Here is a 16606-nt window from a genome sequence, read left to right on the forward strand (position 1 = left end):
CTAGTCACTGGTGAATGTTCATTAAAGTGCATTAGATTTAAATGTAGACTACCTTTTGGAGTGAATTTTTTTCTTTATAATAGTAAAATGTGTTGCCTACTTACCTTAATTACCTTAGTTACCATAGCTACTGGCGTCTCTGGGTCGATGAGTTGATGTCCGGTTTGGTGTGACTCATTCTCACTCCTCTTGGCCCTGGACCTGATCAGATTTACTCAAAAGGTCAAAGACTCCATTTTGCTTCATACAAAATCGAACAACTTCTGAAAAACATGAGACCTGTTTCACACTGTACTCCTGCTGCTCATTATTTCTCACACTTTAATTCACTTCAAGTTTGTTTTTCCAAAAGTCTGTAACGCTCCATTGACCCTGCCTCTCACTGGTGTATTTTACAGCCGGCCCAAGTCACTGTCCAAATTGCGTTGGGTTGTATTTATTATTTCAGTAAACACGTTCTTCAGCCAGGTTCACTTCCTGACACTGATTCTCTACAGTTTCCTCCATTATTTGGTAAATCATTTTGAAACTTCTTTCCTTTATAAACTTACAAACAGTTCAGCTTTAGTCGCTTCGGTTTTTCAGTCTTTAATGAGGTCGTGAGCAAAAACTGAAGGCGTTATTAACTATTAACTGCTGACTTTGGAGGATGTGGGTCAAAGATTAAAGGTGATGTGTGGGGTTGTCTTTATTGTACACATATAGCAGGATCAAAGCAGTTTTCAAGTATTAGTTAAAAGTGTGAGACTTACTATAACAAAGAATGGAACCAAATAACAGAATTTTTTTTCCCAAAGCTGCTTAGACAAATCTGCAGAGGTTAACTCCCTGTTTAACTGTGTAATTACCAAGTGTTTTTTTTTTTTACATGTTATATTGTTAAAGTATTTATATGGCTAATCAAATTAAGATTACTACTGGGAGAGCAGACGAAGGCTTTTATATCCATTCCCCTAATGGTGAGTGTTTCCAGTACAAACAAAAGTGGTGAAAGTGAAGTAAATCAAGAGTTTTGCCCCACTTTCATAGATAATATGTGTACGAGTCGTCAGCATCGCGTAGTCATTTTGATACAAATGTTGGGTAGTGCAGCTACCCATAGGAGCATGGGGCGCTTTATTGTGATGACGTCGACTTCAGCTCCTATTGGGCACCACAGTCTTCTAAGCATAAGTCAGTGGACTTGTTTCTTTTATCATGTCATTTTAAATGAATATTGAGATTTAAAATGTGCAAATTATAACATAATGGTCCATGAATATCACAGATTACAACTATAGAGCAGACATATGTCACAATAGGTCTCCCCCAAAGATTTTTGCCCCATTTTCATAGCACATCCAATCCTGACAAAAAATGTTCAAATGGCAACCAGAGAGTGTTCAAAATGAGACTACAATAAAAATAAAATAATTCCATGTTAGGGTTTGTAAATCAATCCAGGGGCTGACCACATATGAACAATGAAGGAGGCGCTCCATTGTGAAAAGGCTCTATACCCACCCACATTGAAAACCTTAGCACCAAAGTACATCTCCCACATGTTAGTGCCATATGAACATCTCACTCTCTGAGGACTTCAACATTAAACATGGAGAATCAGCATTTCAGTTTTATGCAGCTAAAACCTGGAACATGACAGTTCTGTTTAGCTGTGCATATGACTGAAAGGTTTTTATTCTGCTCTCTTCTCTTTTAATGTTCATTTTATGATGATTATTTATGTTTTGATTTGTTTGTATAGTGATTTTAAGCTTTCTTTCTTATTCTGTAAAGCAATGTGAATTACTTTTGTGTATGAATTGCCCTGCCTTGCTTTAGCTTCTTCAACCTAAAATGTCTGACTCCACCCCTGATGTGACTAACTATTCTTCCTGTTTTTGCCTAAAATAAAAGAGTCCTATTAATAACAAATGACTCGATACAATGTGTACATACACTACATAATGTATTTCCACTGGAAGATGGACAGAATCACAAATCTGATCAACATTACAGAAAACAGGTGAATGAACAGACATGGAACTATAGCCTTCTCACAGAGAAGAATCAACAGCTGTCACACTGCTAAAGGGTCCATATTACTCTTCTGATCTATGTTATAATGTTGTTTCCTCATCACAAACAGACCTGGAGTTGTGTTTTGTTTCATTCATACATGTTTAACACACAAACCCTGCATATTTAGGCTGAGCGCTTCTCATTGAAAACACTTCTTCTCTGAAAACATTATCTTCCACCTTGTGATGTCATGTTGTTATACAGAAAGTGCTCCACTGTGTTTTTAAACTCCATACACCTTCACTAGAATCATTTGGATGACTTCAGCCCTGGAATTGCCAATCCAGTTACTACTTACCTGCATGCCACCTGGGACTGTCAGTCGGTACACACATCCTAGAACTATGACTAACCATAAACCGTATAAAAAAGTGGACTAAGTGAGTGTGGTGTCACCCATAGCATTCGGCTCCAGTCAAATGAAGCTTATCGAGGTTAGTAGTTATAGGGTGAATTTGGAGCTAAGTTGCATATTAGAAATTCCAAACAGTTAACAGGGAGCAGGAGCTTAGCAACGCTGTCAACCAAACCTGTTGCTAACACTAGTGGGAGTCAGCGCTGGGAAAGAAGGCGCCTGATTTGTCTGTTATGAATGTTCATATCTTGAGTTACAGACTCAATAACTTAATAAAAATACCAGGATCATGTAAGGCAGATTAATAAGAACATTTAAGACCAAATTGACCAGCCTGACAGCAGCAGTTACACACAGACAAGAACAGTTTTTCAATGTAAAGTCGATGGAGCCAGAAGGGCCCATGCTCACTTCCTATTTGGAACATGGCGGCAAGCAAGTCAGCTGTGTCCATTTATATATACAGTCTATGAACCCCATTAAGCCCATCGCGGGGTCTTCTAGGAGATACCACACAGATACTATACTCCTCATTTCTCTAACCATTGCTAAGAAGGTAATATTTAAAAATTGGAAAAATAAAAACAATATGTAACCTCATGCATTGAATTAACTTACCTAAAGACAGAGACACAAAAGCATATGTCAGCCTTCACCAAAACATGGACCGCATTCATCAATTCACTACCACAATAAACACATAAGCCACATACATAAAAAGAGAGGGGGAAACTACCACTTCATGACATCATAAGGTGGAACAGAGCATTTTGTGCTTTGGAGATGTAGACAGACTAATAATCCAGGGTTACTCAAACGTGTGAATGAAACGAAACACAACTCCAGGTATGTTTTTGAGGAGGTAACAACATTATAACATGGCTTAAACTGCAAAAGAGTCCATTTTGCGTAACATAGGACCTTCAAAATAAAAGTCTTTCTCCACTTACATAACACTTTTAATACTAAAACATGATGACACATGACTTTGAGTGGCCATGGAGAAAGTTTCCAGTTCTATTATGTTTGCAATAATGAAACGGGAATCTTTTACCGTAATCCGGGAGCTGCTGTGCATTTAAAAATGACATGTAGAGTTTTCCAGAGCTCAAGAACAAAACACTGCTGTTCTATCGATGAGCGTGAGTCACTGATCTACCAAACTATGTCCTTCAAGTGACTGTACAGTACACACAGTTAAACAAAGGGACCTCACTCAGCCAAAACCAGGCCTGAATCACAGGGATCACATTCACCTTGGCTTTACACCAGCCTGCCCTGCTTTACGGTAAGGTTTCCATGACGACAGAGGAGTGGGGTAAATGATAGCTTTTCCATCACTGACACCGGAGGATCTCAGCTTAAAAGAACATCTGCTCCGCGAGAGTGACATATGAGGTAGATCTGGGCTAAAATACACACACTTCAAGTTTCATTATGACAAAAGAGATTCACACAATGCAGAGATAGGCAGACATTTGAAAAACGGTTTAGAGTTGATTCCGAGTGCTTGCATCTGTCAAATGACTTCACTATCATCTTCACTATCACTTCTGCATGTTTAAAGGGCCCATATTACATTGTTTTCTTATCTATATTATAATGTTGTTTCTCTCATCAAAAACATACCTTGTGTTTTTCATATTTAGGCTATTTAGTTCTTCTCCCAAACAGAAAACACTCTGTTCCACCTTGTGATGTCATGTGGTGATACAGGAAGTGCTCTACTGTGTTTTTAAACTCCACACACCTTCATTAGAATCATTTGGATGATTTCAGATCTGGAATTACCAATCTATACTGAACAAAAGGTCAAAAAGTAGCTGTTAACTTGAAAACTACCACTTCATGACATCACAAGGTGGATTTTGAGTTTTGGAGATGTAGACAGACTAATATAAGGAGTTATAATAATGTTTTTGAGGAGGAAACATTATAACATGGCTTAAAGCTCACAAGAGTTTATTTTGTGTTATATAAGACCTTTAAAAACTGTGTAACTGTATGTGCCCATGTTTGGATTCAAAATCTCAAATGGTCTAATGTAATACAAGCATCATAATTTGTATTTTCAAAGAGTTCTTTTGTAAATTGTGTTATAACTCAGTTTTCCACAACACACATGATTTAAATTTAGCTTTGGATAGCCAAAATGCACATCATGGAAAAGCCGATTTGATTTTTGTGTGTGTGTGCTGCGTTAGAAGTTCAGACAAGGGTTGTCAAAAGTATCGAAAATCAGATACTAAAACTTGTACTGAAACTAGATACATTTGAACAGGTATAGATACTAAAAAGTCACATTCACAGGACAGAAATGAACCTTTTCTGGATAGCTTTAGAATGATCTTGAGCTGTATCAGAACAAGTATGAGACCACGTAGACTAGTGTACGCCCATGGACCACTATGGATGACTGAGGGATTACACAGATATAAGGCCACATGGGAATATAAAAGAAAGTACTACCATTTAATGTTGAAAATCACATTCTATTGTCTAAAGAAAGAGTGTTTTTTATATCATCGTGGTCTATTCCTTAGAATCTAAATGGAGTTTGCTTAGATTCAGATGATGTCATGCCAAATGTGTGTGTACATGCCTTATCCACCCACCTCTGCAGCTGTGTTAATGTATGTGCCTACTTATAGTCTTCGGTCTATTTCATATTGGAACTGACGCAACTGTGTGAGGGTCAAATACATTTTTCCTCCACAGTCTGAGTTCTTAAAGACACCTGTAGTGCTGTGTCTTTGGTACCGGTCAGAGCTGGGACTTTTCCCTCTTCACTACTCTGCTCTGAAGAATATGATGCACGTGAGTTGTTCATGGACTTTTTAAAACTGACAGAAACCAGGTCAGTTCCCTCTGACAGTGGAAAGAAAGTTTGTGTGGACAGTGTGCCCCCCCTTAGGTCCTGGGACACCACTGAATGAGAGTCCTGTCTGGAGATAACTGAAGACTGGCGTTGTGAGTCCATGCAGTGGAAGTTACCGGGCCCCTGCTGCCGCCCCCGAGCACCCATCTTACAAAACAGACACTTGACCTTCTCGATAAGCTTCAGCAGCACGGCCTTTCGCAGTAGGATGTAGATCCAGGGGTCCAGGATGGGATTGAACGAGGCGAAGCGGATGGCTCTTAGGTCTGCGTTCTCCAGACTCAGCTCCACTGGGGTCTTGTACAACTGGTTCAGAAACACCTGCGCCTGGCGACAAAGTGATGGGATTTCAGAAAGAGTTGAAGCGTTAAGAGACAGATGAGTACGTGTGTGAACGTTTTATTTTTGTTCATATTGTTATTGAAATGGTAGCAGATCTATGTGCAAAACAAGGATTGTGCCTGAAAGACAATTATAAAGTAACTCATAGTACTTTAAAGCTCTTATGTACAAGTTAAAACTAGCAACGTGGTTAATACACTATGTAGAGCTTCCGTAATCCATCACATAGCCGTGCGTAAAGCGTGCGTAAAGCTGACCACAAGCGCAAGCACTCACCACTAGTGGAATGGAGCAGACCAGAATGACCACCGATGTGCCGATGAGCAAGATAACCATCTGGATTTCTGCTCCGGCCAAACGGCTGAAGCTGCGCGCTCTCCTGCGCGGGTCCACGTTGCGCTGAGAGTCCGTGCCCAGAGACATCCTACGCATGTAACGCCTGTGCATGCGGATGAGAGCCACGCACACGAGCACGTTACAGATGACAGTGGCCATAATGAGCACAGAGCTCAAACCAGCGTACGTGAAGGAGTACGCGGCGTCACTGGTGCTGTTGCTCCTCCATTCCAGGAAGCACCAGGTCTGGGGGTACTGCTTTCTGACCTGGCCGAAGCCCATGCTGGGCAGCGCGCAAAACAGCGCGTTGGATACATAGATGCTCAGCAGCGTGAGCGCCGCCAGACGCTGGTCCACAAAGTCATTATAGAAGTAGGCATGGTTTATGGCGATGTAGCGCTCCACGGACATGGCACAGATGATGCTAAGTCCCGCCAGAGAGAAAAACAACATGGTGAAGCCAAAGTACTGGCACAGAGGCTCTCCTCCGGGCCACAAGCCCTTCACGTAAGTGGCGATAGTGACGGGACTGGCCAGCAGCGTACCCAGCAGGTCAGTCACAGCCAGTCCACACACCAGAGTGTAGAAAGTGGTCTCCTTCTGCTCCCTCCGAGTCTTACACAGCACCACGATGGCGATGACGTTCCCCACCACCCCGAAGATGAACATGATGGACGGGATAGTGGGCACCATGATACGCGCGCTCACGGTCTGGTTATTCATCGCTGCGTCCTGAAGAGAAGTTTCAAAAAGTTTTAACGCCAGTACCTCCACTCCAGAGAGCGCGACTCTTGTTTTTTTGAGTAAACACTGAGCAGCATGGTTAAAAGTTTTGTTTTTTTTAGTTTCTTTCCTCAAAACTGAAATAACCCCCACGTGAAGAGCCAGCACGGGAGCGCGCGGTCCAAACCTGCGCCTCGGAGCCAGTGCACAGACTCCAGGCTCTGACAGCACCGAGACTTTTGGCGCTGCTGGGCCCCTCCCCTTCGCTTCACACATTGCACTCAGCGCCGCCATTACGTTAGGACATGGAGGTGTGTTGAAACTGTAATCTCATTTGTCGAACTGATAGCAACATATTTGGATTGCGTCACGGCGTAAACACATTACAAAAATAGAAACCACAAAAGGCTTTTACAGGTCCCTAATAGTTAATAAAGAATTCGTCCATTTGGCAAGTGATCCAGACACAATGACATGTGTTAATTACTGCAATTAGACCTTTGATATTTGGCCTATATTGTTGTGAGCATTAATTATAGGCAAATAAAACGTGTTGCGGTCTTGTTTCTCTGAGCAGGACAAAAAAACTATGTGACCACAGTGGCTCTTACTAATGTTTTATTTTTAATTTGAAAAGACTACAAAGAAATAAATAAAAGAGAGTACAGGCCCATAAAACAACGTAATGCAGTGTGGCAATATGGGACTGTTTGGGTCTGATGTGAAAACCGTCTGAACATTTTAATTGGGTTACACTATTCACTGAAGTACCAAAGCACAACGGTTATTATGGGATGGGGAAGCGTAAATGGATTTAAAAAAAATAAAAAGTTTGAAGCGACACAGGCTTGGGGGTTGTGCTGTGGACATGGGCCAAATGTTTTATTGTGTAACTGATCTGGGTGTCTGGTCTTGTGGAGTGTTGCAGTAACTTAATACCGATGTGAAAGCAGTTCACTCTGATAATCACATCCCCATATCTTTGGTCAGTTCTGAGAGAAAAACAGCTTGAATCAATGTAAGTCAATAGAAATGACAAAATATTCCAAAAACAAGAAGTTAAGGAGGTAGAACTTTTATTCGGATGATTCAAGCTGTACTTCCAACATTGAGTACTCTGTAAACAGTGTTGGGAAGTAACTGAATGCATGTACTGAGAAAACGTGTTCAGAGTACTAACTAAAGCTGTATTCTGGTACTGTTACTTTTTCATTCAGTAGTGTTCAGATTACAGTTACTTTTCTAAAAATTAAAGGAATATGACAGTATTTGATCACACAATTTAGGCTTCGAACTGCACAGAATCAGTGAGAAAAATATAAAACAGTTTTTGTGGTGTCCCTGGTTCCATTTCCAATCAGTGAAACAAACATAAAGCTGTTTGTAATCCTATGGTGTGTCTTTACTATAATTTAAATGCAACCCTGAGTGAAAGTACTTATATTCAGAATACATACTTCCCATCTGTGTTTGTGCATGTGCGATTGTGTAAATAGTGGTGGTTGGAGACACCAATGGCACAGAACAGAAGCCACAGCTCTGTTTGTCCCAGGGCGGTTTTGGCTCCAAGTATAACATAGAACCCCAGGGAAGATTTGTTGAAATATCACAATCAAATAAAAAAAGACTGCAATAATTTAACATCATTTCCTCTGAACAACGTAATATCCTTGCCTGGGATCCAGAATCCACAATATTTTGGACATGCCAGCCAGGACTGTTTACAGAAATTTGGGGGGCTGGGGCAAAAAGCATCACATGGGGCCCCTTCTAATTGAAATTAATAGGTAGAGGGTCGAAATCTGGGCTCCTAAAACCCTGGGGCATGGGGTAACAGACCCCCTTGTCCGCCCCTGTCGACTCCCTTGTTACCAGAAATATCCCATCTCATGAAGAATATATAACTTGCTAACCCTGTAGTTCAGACCTTGGCAAACATGTTCTGAAAAGCAGAGATTCTTGAATAGGTTTATCAGTTCTTATTATATACAAAATCTTATCAGTAAAGCAGTTGTTCTTGCAATTTCATTTTTACCCCAAAACACTCAGCCCTAAAGCAGACTAGCCTCCATCTTTACATCTTGTACAGTAGCTACTTCCTTCCTTCAGCTGCACACACGGATCTATAGACCTCCACATACTCTTTTGTTTTTCATCCTTTCCTCTGACTCACACAAAAATGGGGGAACCCTGAGACATTCTTTAGGAGTTTATGGACATTCTTGAAAAAATATGTATCCTCAACTTTGCCATTGGTTGGTTGTGTCTGTATAATTATCCTCATTAAGTCATTCTTTTGAACTAGCCTGGTTGTTATGTAATGTTTTTCTACAACTTCGTGTGGCACTTTGAAAATGGCATATTTTTAGAGCAGTTACAGTCCCTGTAGAATGTGAACTAAGTAGATTTTGTAGATTAGAGTTCTCATGCTTTAGCTTTTCCTGGATTTGTTTGTGGAAGTCAGATAACCTGCTCTAGAATTCTATCAACCTGAAAGAATCCATGTCTCAGAGCTCGTATTGTGGACCAGACAATCGCACAGCTGCTTGTTTTGGAGCTGGAGTTTGGTGCAGAGGAAAGAAAAGGTTCCAAATACAGGACTGTTATTCCAGTGCCAAACAATAGGTTCATAACATTGAGAATTTGGCTGATATAACTTTGACAAATACACTACCAGTCAAAATCTATTTCTACTGCATTCAACATTTTATATACATACAGAAGACATCGAATATATGAAACAAGATATATAGAATTAAGCAAAGAGTGGATGCTAAGGTTCTATGTTATAATGTATTTTTGTGAGCTTTAAGCCGTGTTATAATGTTGTTACCGTCTCAAAAACATACCTGGTGTTGTGTTTTGTTTCATTCACACATGTTTGAGTAACGCTTTATTATTAGTCTGTCTATATTTCCAAAGCTCAAAATGCTCTGTTCCACCTTGTGATGTCATGCAGTGGTAGTTTTTAAACACACACACACACATATATATATATATATATATATATATATATATATATATATATATATATATATATATATATATATATATATATATATATATATATATATATATATATATATATATATATATATATATATATATATATATATATATATATACACACACCTACATTTACCTTTAGTTCAGTAGAGATTGCCAATCCCAGGGCTGAAATGATCTAAATGATTCTAGGGATGTTTAAAAACACAGTGGAGCACTTTCTGTATTAACACATAACATCACAAGGTGTTTTGAGAGAAGAACTCAGTCTAAATATGCAGGATTTGTGTATTAAACATGTGCGGATGAAACAAAACACAACTCCACATCTGTTTGTGATGAGGAAACAACATTATAACATAGATCAGAAAATAGTGTAATATGGGCCCTTTAAGGATTAGAATATAAAAGTTATTTTTCCCTTTGCTACTTTTGCTTATATTTTGCTTCATATATTTGATGTCTTCTATGCGTATATACATTGTAAAAAGCAGTAAAAATAAAGAAAAAAAAACATTGAATGAGAGGGTGTGTTCAAACTTTTGGCTGGTAGTGTAACGCTGACAAATACATGTTGAGGCTAATTATGTTTTACTGGGTCTACAAGCATGCCATAAAAATCTGGGGTGTTTTATTGCAAATAAAGACATTCAGATATATGTGTGTGAGTATAAGGGATTACTTAACAGACTGCCTGAATATCTCACTTGTTTGTTGAACTTTAATACGGGAACTTTTAATACAAGATCTCATGATTGTCTACGTCTAAAACGTTTTTTCCCTTCTGGGAAAAAAGCTTTTTTTTGCTTCTCAAAAATGGAGTAGATTTCAAGGACATGCAAAACTGGATAGATTGGTGCCACTAATGCACTTTAATTATCTGGTGATAAACATTTTTAGTCACACCTGCTCCTGTTTTTAATGTTTTAAATGGATCTAGGCAAGGCAAGTTTATTTGTATAGCACAATTCATACACAAAGTAATCCAAAGTGCTTTACGGAATAAGAAGGGCATTAAAATCACACAAATCATAACATAAATAATCACAAATAATCATCGTAAAATTAACATTAAAAGAGAAGATCTTTCAGTCGTATGCAGAGCTAAACAGAACAGTTTTGATCCTGGATTTAAACATTGTCAAAGTAGAGGCCTGTCTTACATCTTCAGGAAGACTGTTCCAGGTCTTAGCTTCATAAAACTGATATGCTGATTCCCCATGTTTAGTCCTGACTCTGGACACCAGCAGGAGGCCAGTCCCTGAAGTCCTCAGAGTGTGAGATGGTTCATATGGCACTAACATGTCAGAGTTGTACTCTGGTGAGAGGCCATGGAGAGACTTGTACACAAGCAAGATCTATGCAAGTATTTGGTTTGTTTGGTTTGAAAAATAGAGTCCCTGTAGAAATAAAGATATAAGACCAGGTCAGAGGGTTGTGGTGGTGCACCGCCACAGGGTCAGGCAAAAGCTGAGGTCAAGTCCTAGCATGGCCAAAGAAGGAGAAGGACGAAGAAAGAAACATAAAAAGAAGAGAAACCGGGCTATACTGATCACAATAACTAATTAATTATTAATATTTATTTATTTATTTTACTCAATTTACATTCTCTATATCATCTTTTCTCTTACAAATTACTAGTACTAGCATTCTCCCCTGCTGTCCCCACCTTACCCCCTCCAAAATAACAAATATCACACATACACAAACAACACAAACATGTCACATACAATTGTAAATAGCTGTTACGTCTACAAACCATGTTATGTCTTGGTTTGTTTTGGTATGTCTTGGTATGTCTTGGTATGTCTTATCACCAGTTGCCACTATTGTATATGACTGGTCACTATGTTTGTCTGTCTTGCATTAAATAAATACATTTAAAAAAAAGAAAGATAAATTAATAAATGAAACAAACACACTCACATCTTTATTGTGAGTGTGGGGTCTCCTCTCTACAGATCTGACCTGTAACTTGATATAAGTTTGATGCCATACTTTGGAACATTCCTGGCAAAGGAAAAACATTTCCATGAAGACAAGCAGGTGTGGGACCCCCCACTAGAAAAGTTACATAATGCACTTTTAATTTAAGTACTTCAACTGGCAGCGATTGGCATGGAAAATGACATCACTTTTTGTCTTGGTCGTATAAAAAGTCTTTAGTTCTTTATGGAGACAGAAGACATTGAACTTTGTGCCAGTTTTTGTTTCATGTGAATACACCCAGTAATTACAGAAATATTAACCCTAAGCCAGGTCAAAACATCCACATTAAAACAGTTCAAAAGCTAATTCTACCTGAGGATTTGACCTTAGCATCCGTAGAACAGTTTAAAGGGCCCGTATTACACTATTATCTGATCTATGTTATAATGTTATTTCCTCATCACAAACAGACCTGAAGTTGTGTTTTGTTTCATTCACACGTTTAACACACAAACCCTGCATATTTAGCCCGAGTTATTTTTTTCTCTCAAACTGAAAACACTCTGTTCCACCTTGTGATGTCATGTGGTAATACAGGAAGTGCTCCACTGTGTTTTTAAACTCCACACACCTTCACTAGAATCATTTTGATCATTTCACTTCGGGAATTGGCAATCTTTACTGAACTAAAGTTAAAAGGAGCTGTTAACTTGAAAACTACCTCTACCACTGATAGAGATTGACCGATATGGGTTTTTCCATGGCCGAGGCAAACGGTTTAAAATCCAGAGAACCCTCTGGCCCGTCCACAACCTTGTTTTACTACAAACTGGATAAGAGACCAGTGTAGTCATATTTTTACAGCACCCTTTCTGGACTGTGTGAGTATTTAAATAAAACTTTAAACGTATACTCTTTATGCATAGCAGCCTCTGCAGGAGGTCGATAGCTGATACGCTACAGTGTCTATCTCTACAATATGACATCACAAAGTGGAACACAGCCTTTTGCAGTCTGGAGATGTAAACAGACTAATAATAAAGAGCTACTCAAACATGTCTGAATGAAACAAAACACAACTCCAGGCATGTTTTTGAGGAGGAAACAACATTATATCATGACTGAAAGCTCGTAGTACATGGGGTTTACATTTGCAGACAGTGGGAGCTAACGTGGAGGTTCAGGTGTGTGCCGTTCTGTTTAGAAGCGTTTAGGTGTAGCTGTTTCCCCTCGCAGCAATGAGTCTGAGTCTTTTGGTTTTAATGCCAGTGCTAAGCCTTTGATTTATCGCCCCAGATTACGATTGGCCTCAGGGTTTTGATTTGTCAGGAAAAACAACAGCTCCCATTGAAGGGAATTCGAATAGCGCGGGACAGGTACAGACAGGAGGGAGGAGGTTGTAGAGCAGGTCAAAGGAACCCGTTTTCATTCCTGCTTGAATTCTGCCAACACTGTAGTGATGCACCAACACGCCCAAAGCAATCGCGCGCCCGATACTTTGGCAAATCACATCAGACGTGGGCATAACGTAGATTTACTGAGGCTCATTTGGGTTGAAAGCGTAATGCTAACTTTGTTTTCTAACACGATCACTGGATTTTTGGATTAAGGAGTAACTTGACTATAGGGGTAAACATCAGAAAACATTATACAGATGTTGTTGTAATCGTATAGCACCTCGTGTGGGAGTCTGTATCTATAAAGTTGGCGCTTCAATCCAGCTCCACCCATAATGTCTTTGGGCAAGACACACACTCTGTCTACAGAAGTAGCTAACCACCACTGAGTACAGACACTGAATGAAAAATGTTCCACTGTTAAACTCATAGACTGTATATATAAATGCTAACCCGCTAGCCATCGCATTCCATGTAGGGGGTGAGCATGGGTGCACTTCCAGCTCCATCGACACTGGCTCCAATTCACTTTACATTGAAAAACTGTCACCCCTCTCTCTGTAACTGCTGCTGTCAGGCTCATCATTTTGGTTTTAAAATGTTCCTATTAACCTGCTCTACATGGTCCTGTTGTTTTTAATTCACCATTGTGTCAAAAAATCAAGATATAAACATTAATAACAGACAAACTAGATACTTTCTTTCCCCAAGATTGCTCCCTAGCAACAGGTTTGATTGACAGCGTTGCTAAATGCCCGCTTTCTGGTAAACCAGTGGTGCAGGGTGCAGACGCCCACTTCTTTATACAGTCTGTGGTTACACTGTGAGAATTTAGCTAAATGTAATAGTGGCTCAGTGGTTAAAGCATTCACCCATCAACCCAAAATTTGATTCAGTCCGTGCATGCTGTTGTGTTCATGGGCAAGACACTTCATTCATTTTGCCTATGTATGAATGTGGTGTTGGCATGTCTCACCTGCAGGAGGCCCCAGGGAAGACCTGGACACTCTTGAGGGACTATGTCTCTCAGTTGGCCTGGGAATGCTTTGGGGTGCCACCAGAGGAGGTGGAGGAAGTGTCTGGGGTGAGGGAAGTTTGGGTATTCCTGTTTAGACTGCTGCCCCCGTGACCTAGCCCTGGATAAGAGGAAGAACATCGATGGACGGATGTGGTTTTTATGCTTAATTTCAATTCAATTTTTTTTTTCTTTTTAAAGCCCAAAATCACAACAGCAGTCACTTCTTTGGCCTGAACAAGTTCACTGATTTAACCAACCAGAAAGTTAGAAAATCCACAGTGAATCAGACACTGGTCAATAACAGACAGATTTATCAGCATTCATCAATTGGTTGTGGTCTCAGTGGTTAATGGCGCAGATCAGCAGCCTCACTTCCGTACATCTACCCCAGGGCAGCTGTGGCTGTAACAGTAGTCACTGAGTAAATGGCTAATGAGACTGTAGTGTAGTACTTTGAGAGGCTCATATATACATTTATATGAGATTCAAAGCACTCAACGCGCTTTACACCAAGGAAGTCACCCATTCACCCACACGTTCATACACCAGTGTACACAGACACTGGGGGTGAGGTGGGTTAAGTGTCTTGCCAAAGGACACAATGGCATTATTCATCTGTGGGAACTGGAATCACACCTCCAACCTGTGGGTCAGTGGATTAGACTGCTCTACCAATGATGCTTATGTCGAGCGTGGGATTTGAACTGCAAACTTTGGATCAGTGGACAAACATTGTATAAACTGAGCTACCAATGAAGTGAATTTTCACATTCATTGAGTATTTCCCCACAGTCGTCCAGGTGCGGTCCCGGCTCCATTTTTGCTTGTTTTAAACGTAAACTTTAGAAAAACTCAGACATGTTTATCCTGGGCCTAGTGCGATTCCACTGAAATACCATTCAAATAACATCCGCACGTCATCTGCGCTCAGCAAAACAAAATGGTGAAGCGCACTATCAGATCTAAACTGTTTGCTCTGGCCGTACGCTCCACATGTGCTGCTGCTGGAAACGGAAACAGCCATTGAAGATACTGGATTGAAGAAAACCAACCTCATTTGAATCAATTCTTGTTCTAGTTTTAAATGTAAAACGTGCTGTGGGTAGATAGCCTAGAAAACACTTTTAGTTAAGGGTCTGTTATTTAAAGGTGCACTATGTAACATTTCTGGTGCAAGGTACGCCACCTGCTTGTCTCCATGGAAATGTTGTTGCTTTGCCTTGAATGGTGTACAGTTTGGCATTAAACTTATATATCTATATGGAGACAAGCAAATGACATCAATAAGCAAAGTTACAGGTCAGATCTGTGGACAGGCAAGCCCACTCACAATAAGGATGCATGACTAAACCAGGGCCATAGGTGAACGTAGAAATGTCGATTGACCGGTAAAGAGCTTTCGAAAGTTACATTGTGTGCCTTTATATTGAAGATTGGAGTTTTCCTTCATAAACATTAACTGTCTTCTCAGATGTAAAGTAAACATGTTAAAATTCAAAGACTAATTTCTTTTTTAAAATCTGAAATAATAATTAGCTCCTTACTTTTGTAGCCTCATTAGGAAACACCTCAGCTATTATGTTTAAAGAACAGTACATTTTCTTCCCTTTTGTTTCATTGTTTGGAAATACCAGAAATTGCACAATGAGTTTATAAAAAGAATATATTTTTACTTACACAAACATGATCTCCTCCCCCTTATCACATTATTAAGTCATACACTGGTCAAAGTGAATTAAAGTTTCAACAGTGAGTAATTACGTTCTTATTTCAACATTTGACAAAAGCTTAGTCAAGTTTCTCAGTTCAGTGATGACAGCGCGGTACACAAACCTTTGAAAATACATGACTGCCCCCGGGACAGTTAATCCTGAGGGCGTGACTTTGCATATCATAGCAACAGCTGTGTTACGGAAAATCCCACAAACTGCCCCAAACAAGCGGCTATTGGAAAAAACGAAGCCAATGTCAATACAGGGTTCAGTGGTAAATATTAACTCAGTCAAATGACTTAATGCAAAGTTGAGAGCAGCAGACAGACCGGTGCTCCAGACCGGTGCTCCAGACCGGTGCTCCAGACCGGTGCTCCAGACCGGTGCTCCAGACCGGTGCTCCAGACCGGTGCTCCAGACCGGTGCTCCAGACCGGTGCTCCAGACCGGTGCTCCAGACCGGTGCTCCAGACCGGTGCTCCAGACCGGTGCTCCAGACCTGTGCAAGTGAAGAAGAGAGATCTTAAAGCACCCATATCGCGCTGTTTTCTGATCTATGTTATAATGTTTCCTCATCATAAACCTACCTGGAGTTGTGTTTTGTTTCATTCACACGTTTAACCCTGCATATTTAGGCTGAGTTCTTCTCTCAAACTGAAAACACTCTGTTCCACTGTGTGATGTCATGTGGTAATACAGGAAGTGCTTTACTGTGTTTTTAAAATCTATCCACCTTCACTAGAATCATTTGGATGATTTTCAGTTATCCAGTCTTTACTGAACTAAAGGTAAAAGTTGCCAACCCTGAAAACTACTGCTTCATGACATCACAAGGTGGAACAGAGCATTT

The 16606-nt window shown here is 40.0% G+C and overlaps 1 protein-coding gene across 1 annotated transcript; it reads right to left on the bottom strand.

The window, feature by feature from the left end:
* Positions 1-1858: 1858 nt before the first annotated feature.
* On the bottom strand, positions 1859-6869 carry ptger4a (prostaglandin E receptor 4 (subtype EP4) a). Its single transcript, XM_033973359.2, has 2 exons — positions 5913-6869; positions 1859-5621 (listed from the first exon to the last, which is right to left on the bottom strand). The coding sequence occupies exons 1-2, from the start codon at positions 6693-6695 to the stop codon at positions 5112-5114; spliced, it is 1293 nt and encodes a 430-aa protein (XP_033829250.1). The 5' UTR covers positions 6696-6869; the 3' UTR covers positions 1859-5111.
* Between the last annotated feature and the right edge of the window lie 9737 nt (positions 6870-16606).

The sequence above is a fragment of the Periophthalmus magnuspinnatus genome, chromosome 9 (genome assembly GCF_009829125.3).
Source record: "Periophthalmus magnuspinnatus isolate fPerMag1 chromosome 9, fPerMag1.2.pri, whole genome shotgun sequence".
NCBI classification, from domain to species: domain Eukaryota; kingdom Metazoa; phylum Chordata; class Actinopteri; order Gobiiformes; family Gobiidae; genus Periophthalmus; species Periophthalmus magnuspinnatus.

What these genes read in the sequence shown, in the direction of transcription:
- ptger4a (XM_033973359.2), bottom strand. Translation starts at nt 6,695, where the DNA reads ATGAATAACCAGACCGTGAGCGCGCGTATCATGGTGCCCACTATCCCG. An exon ending in TCTGCTCCATTCCACTAGTG is followed by an intron (nt 5,622 to 5,912) that starts GTGAGTGCTTGC and finishes CTTTGTCGCCAG; the next exon opens with GCGCAGGTGTTTCTGAACCA.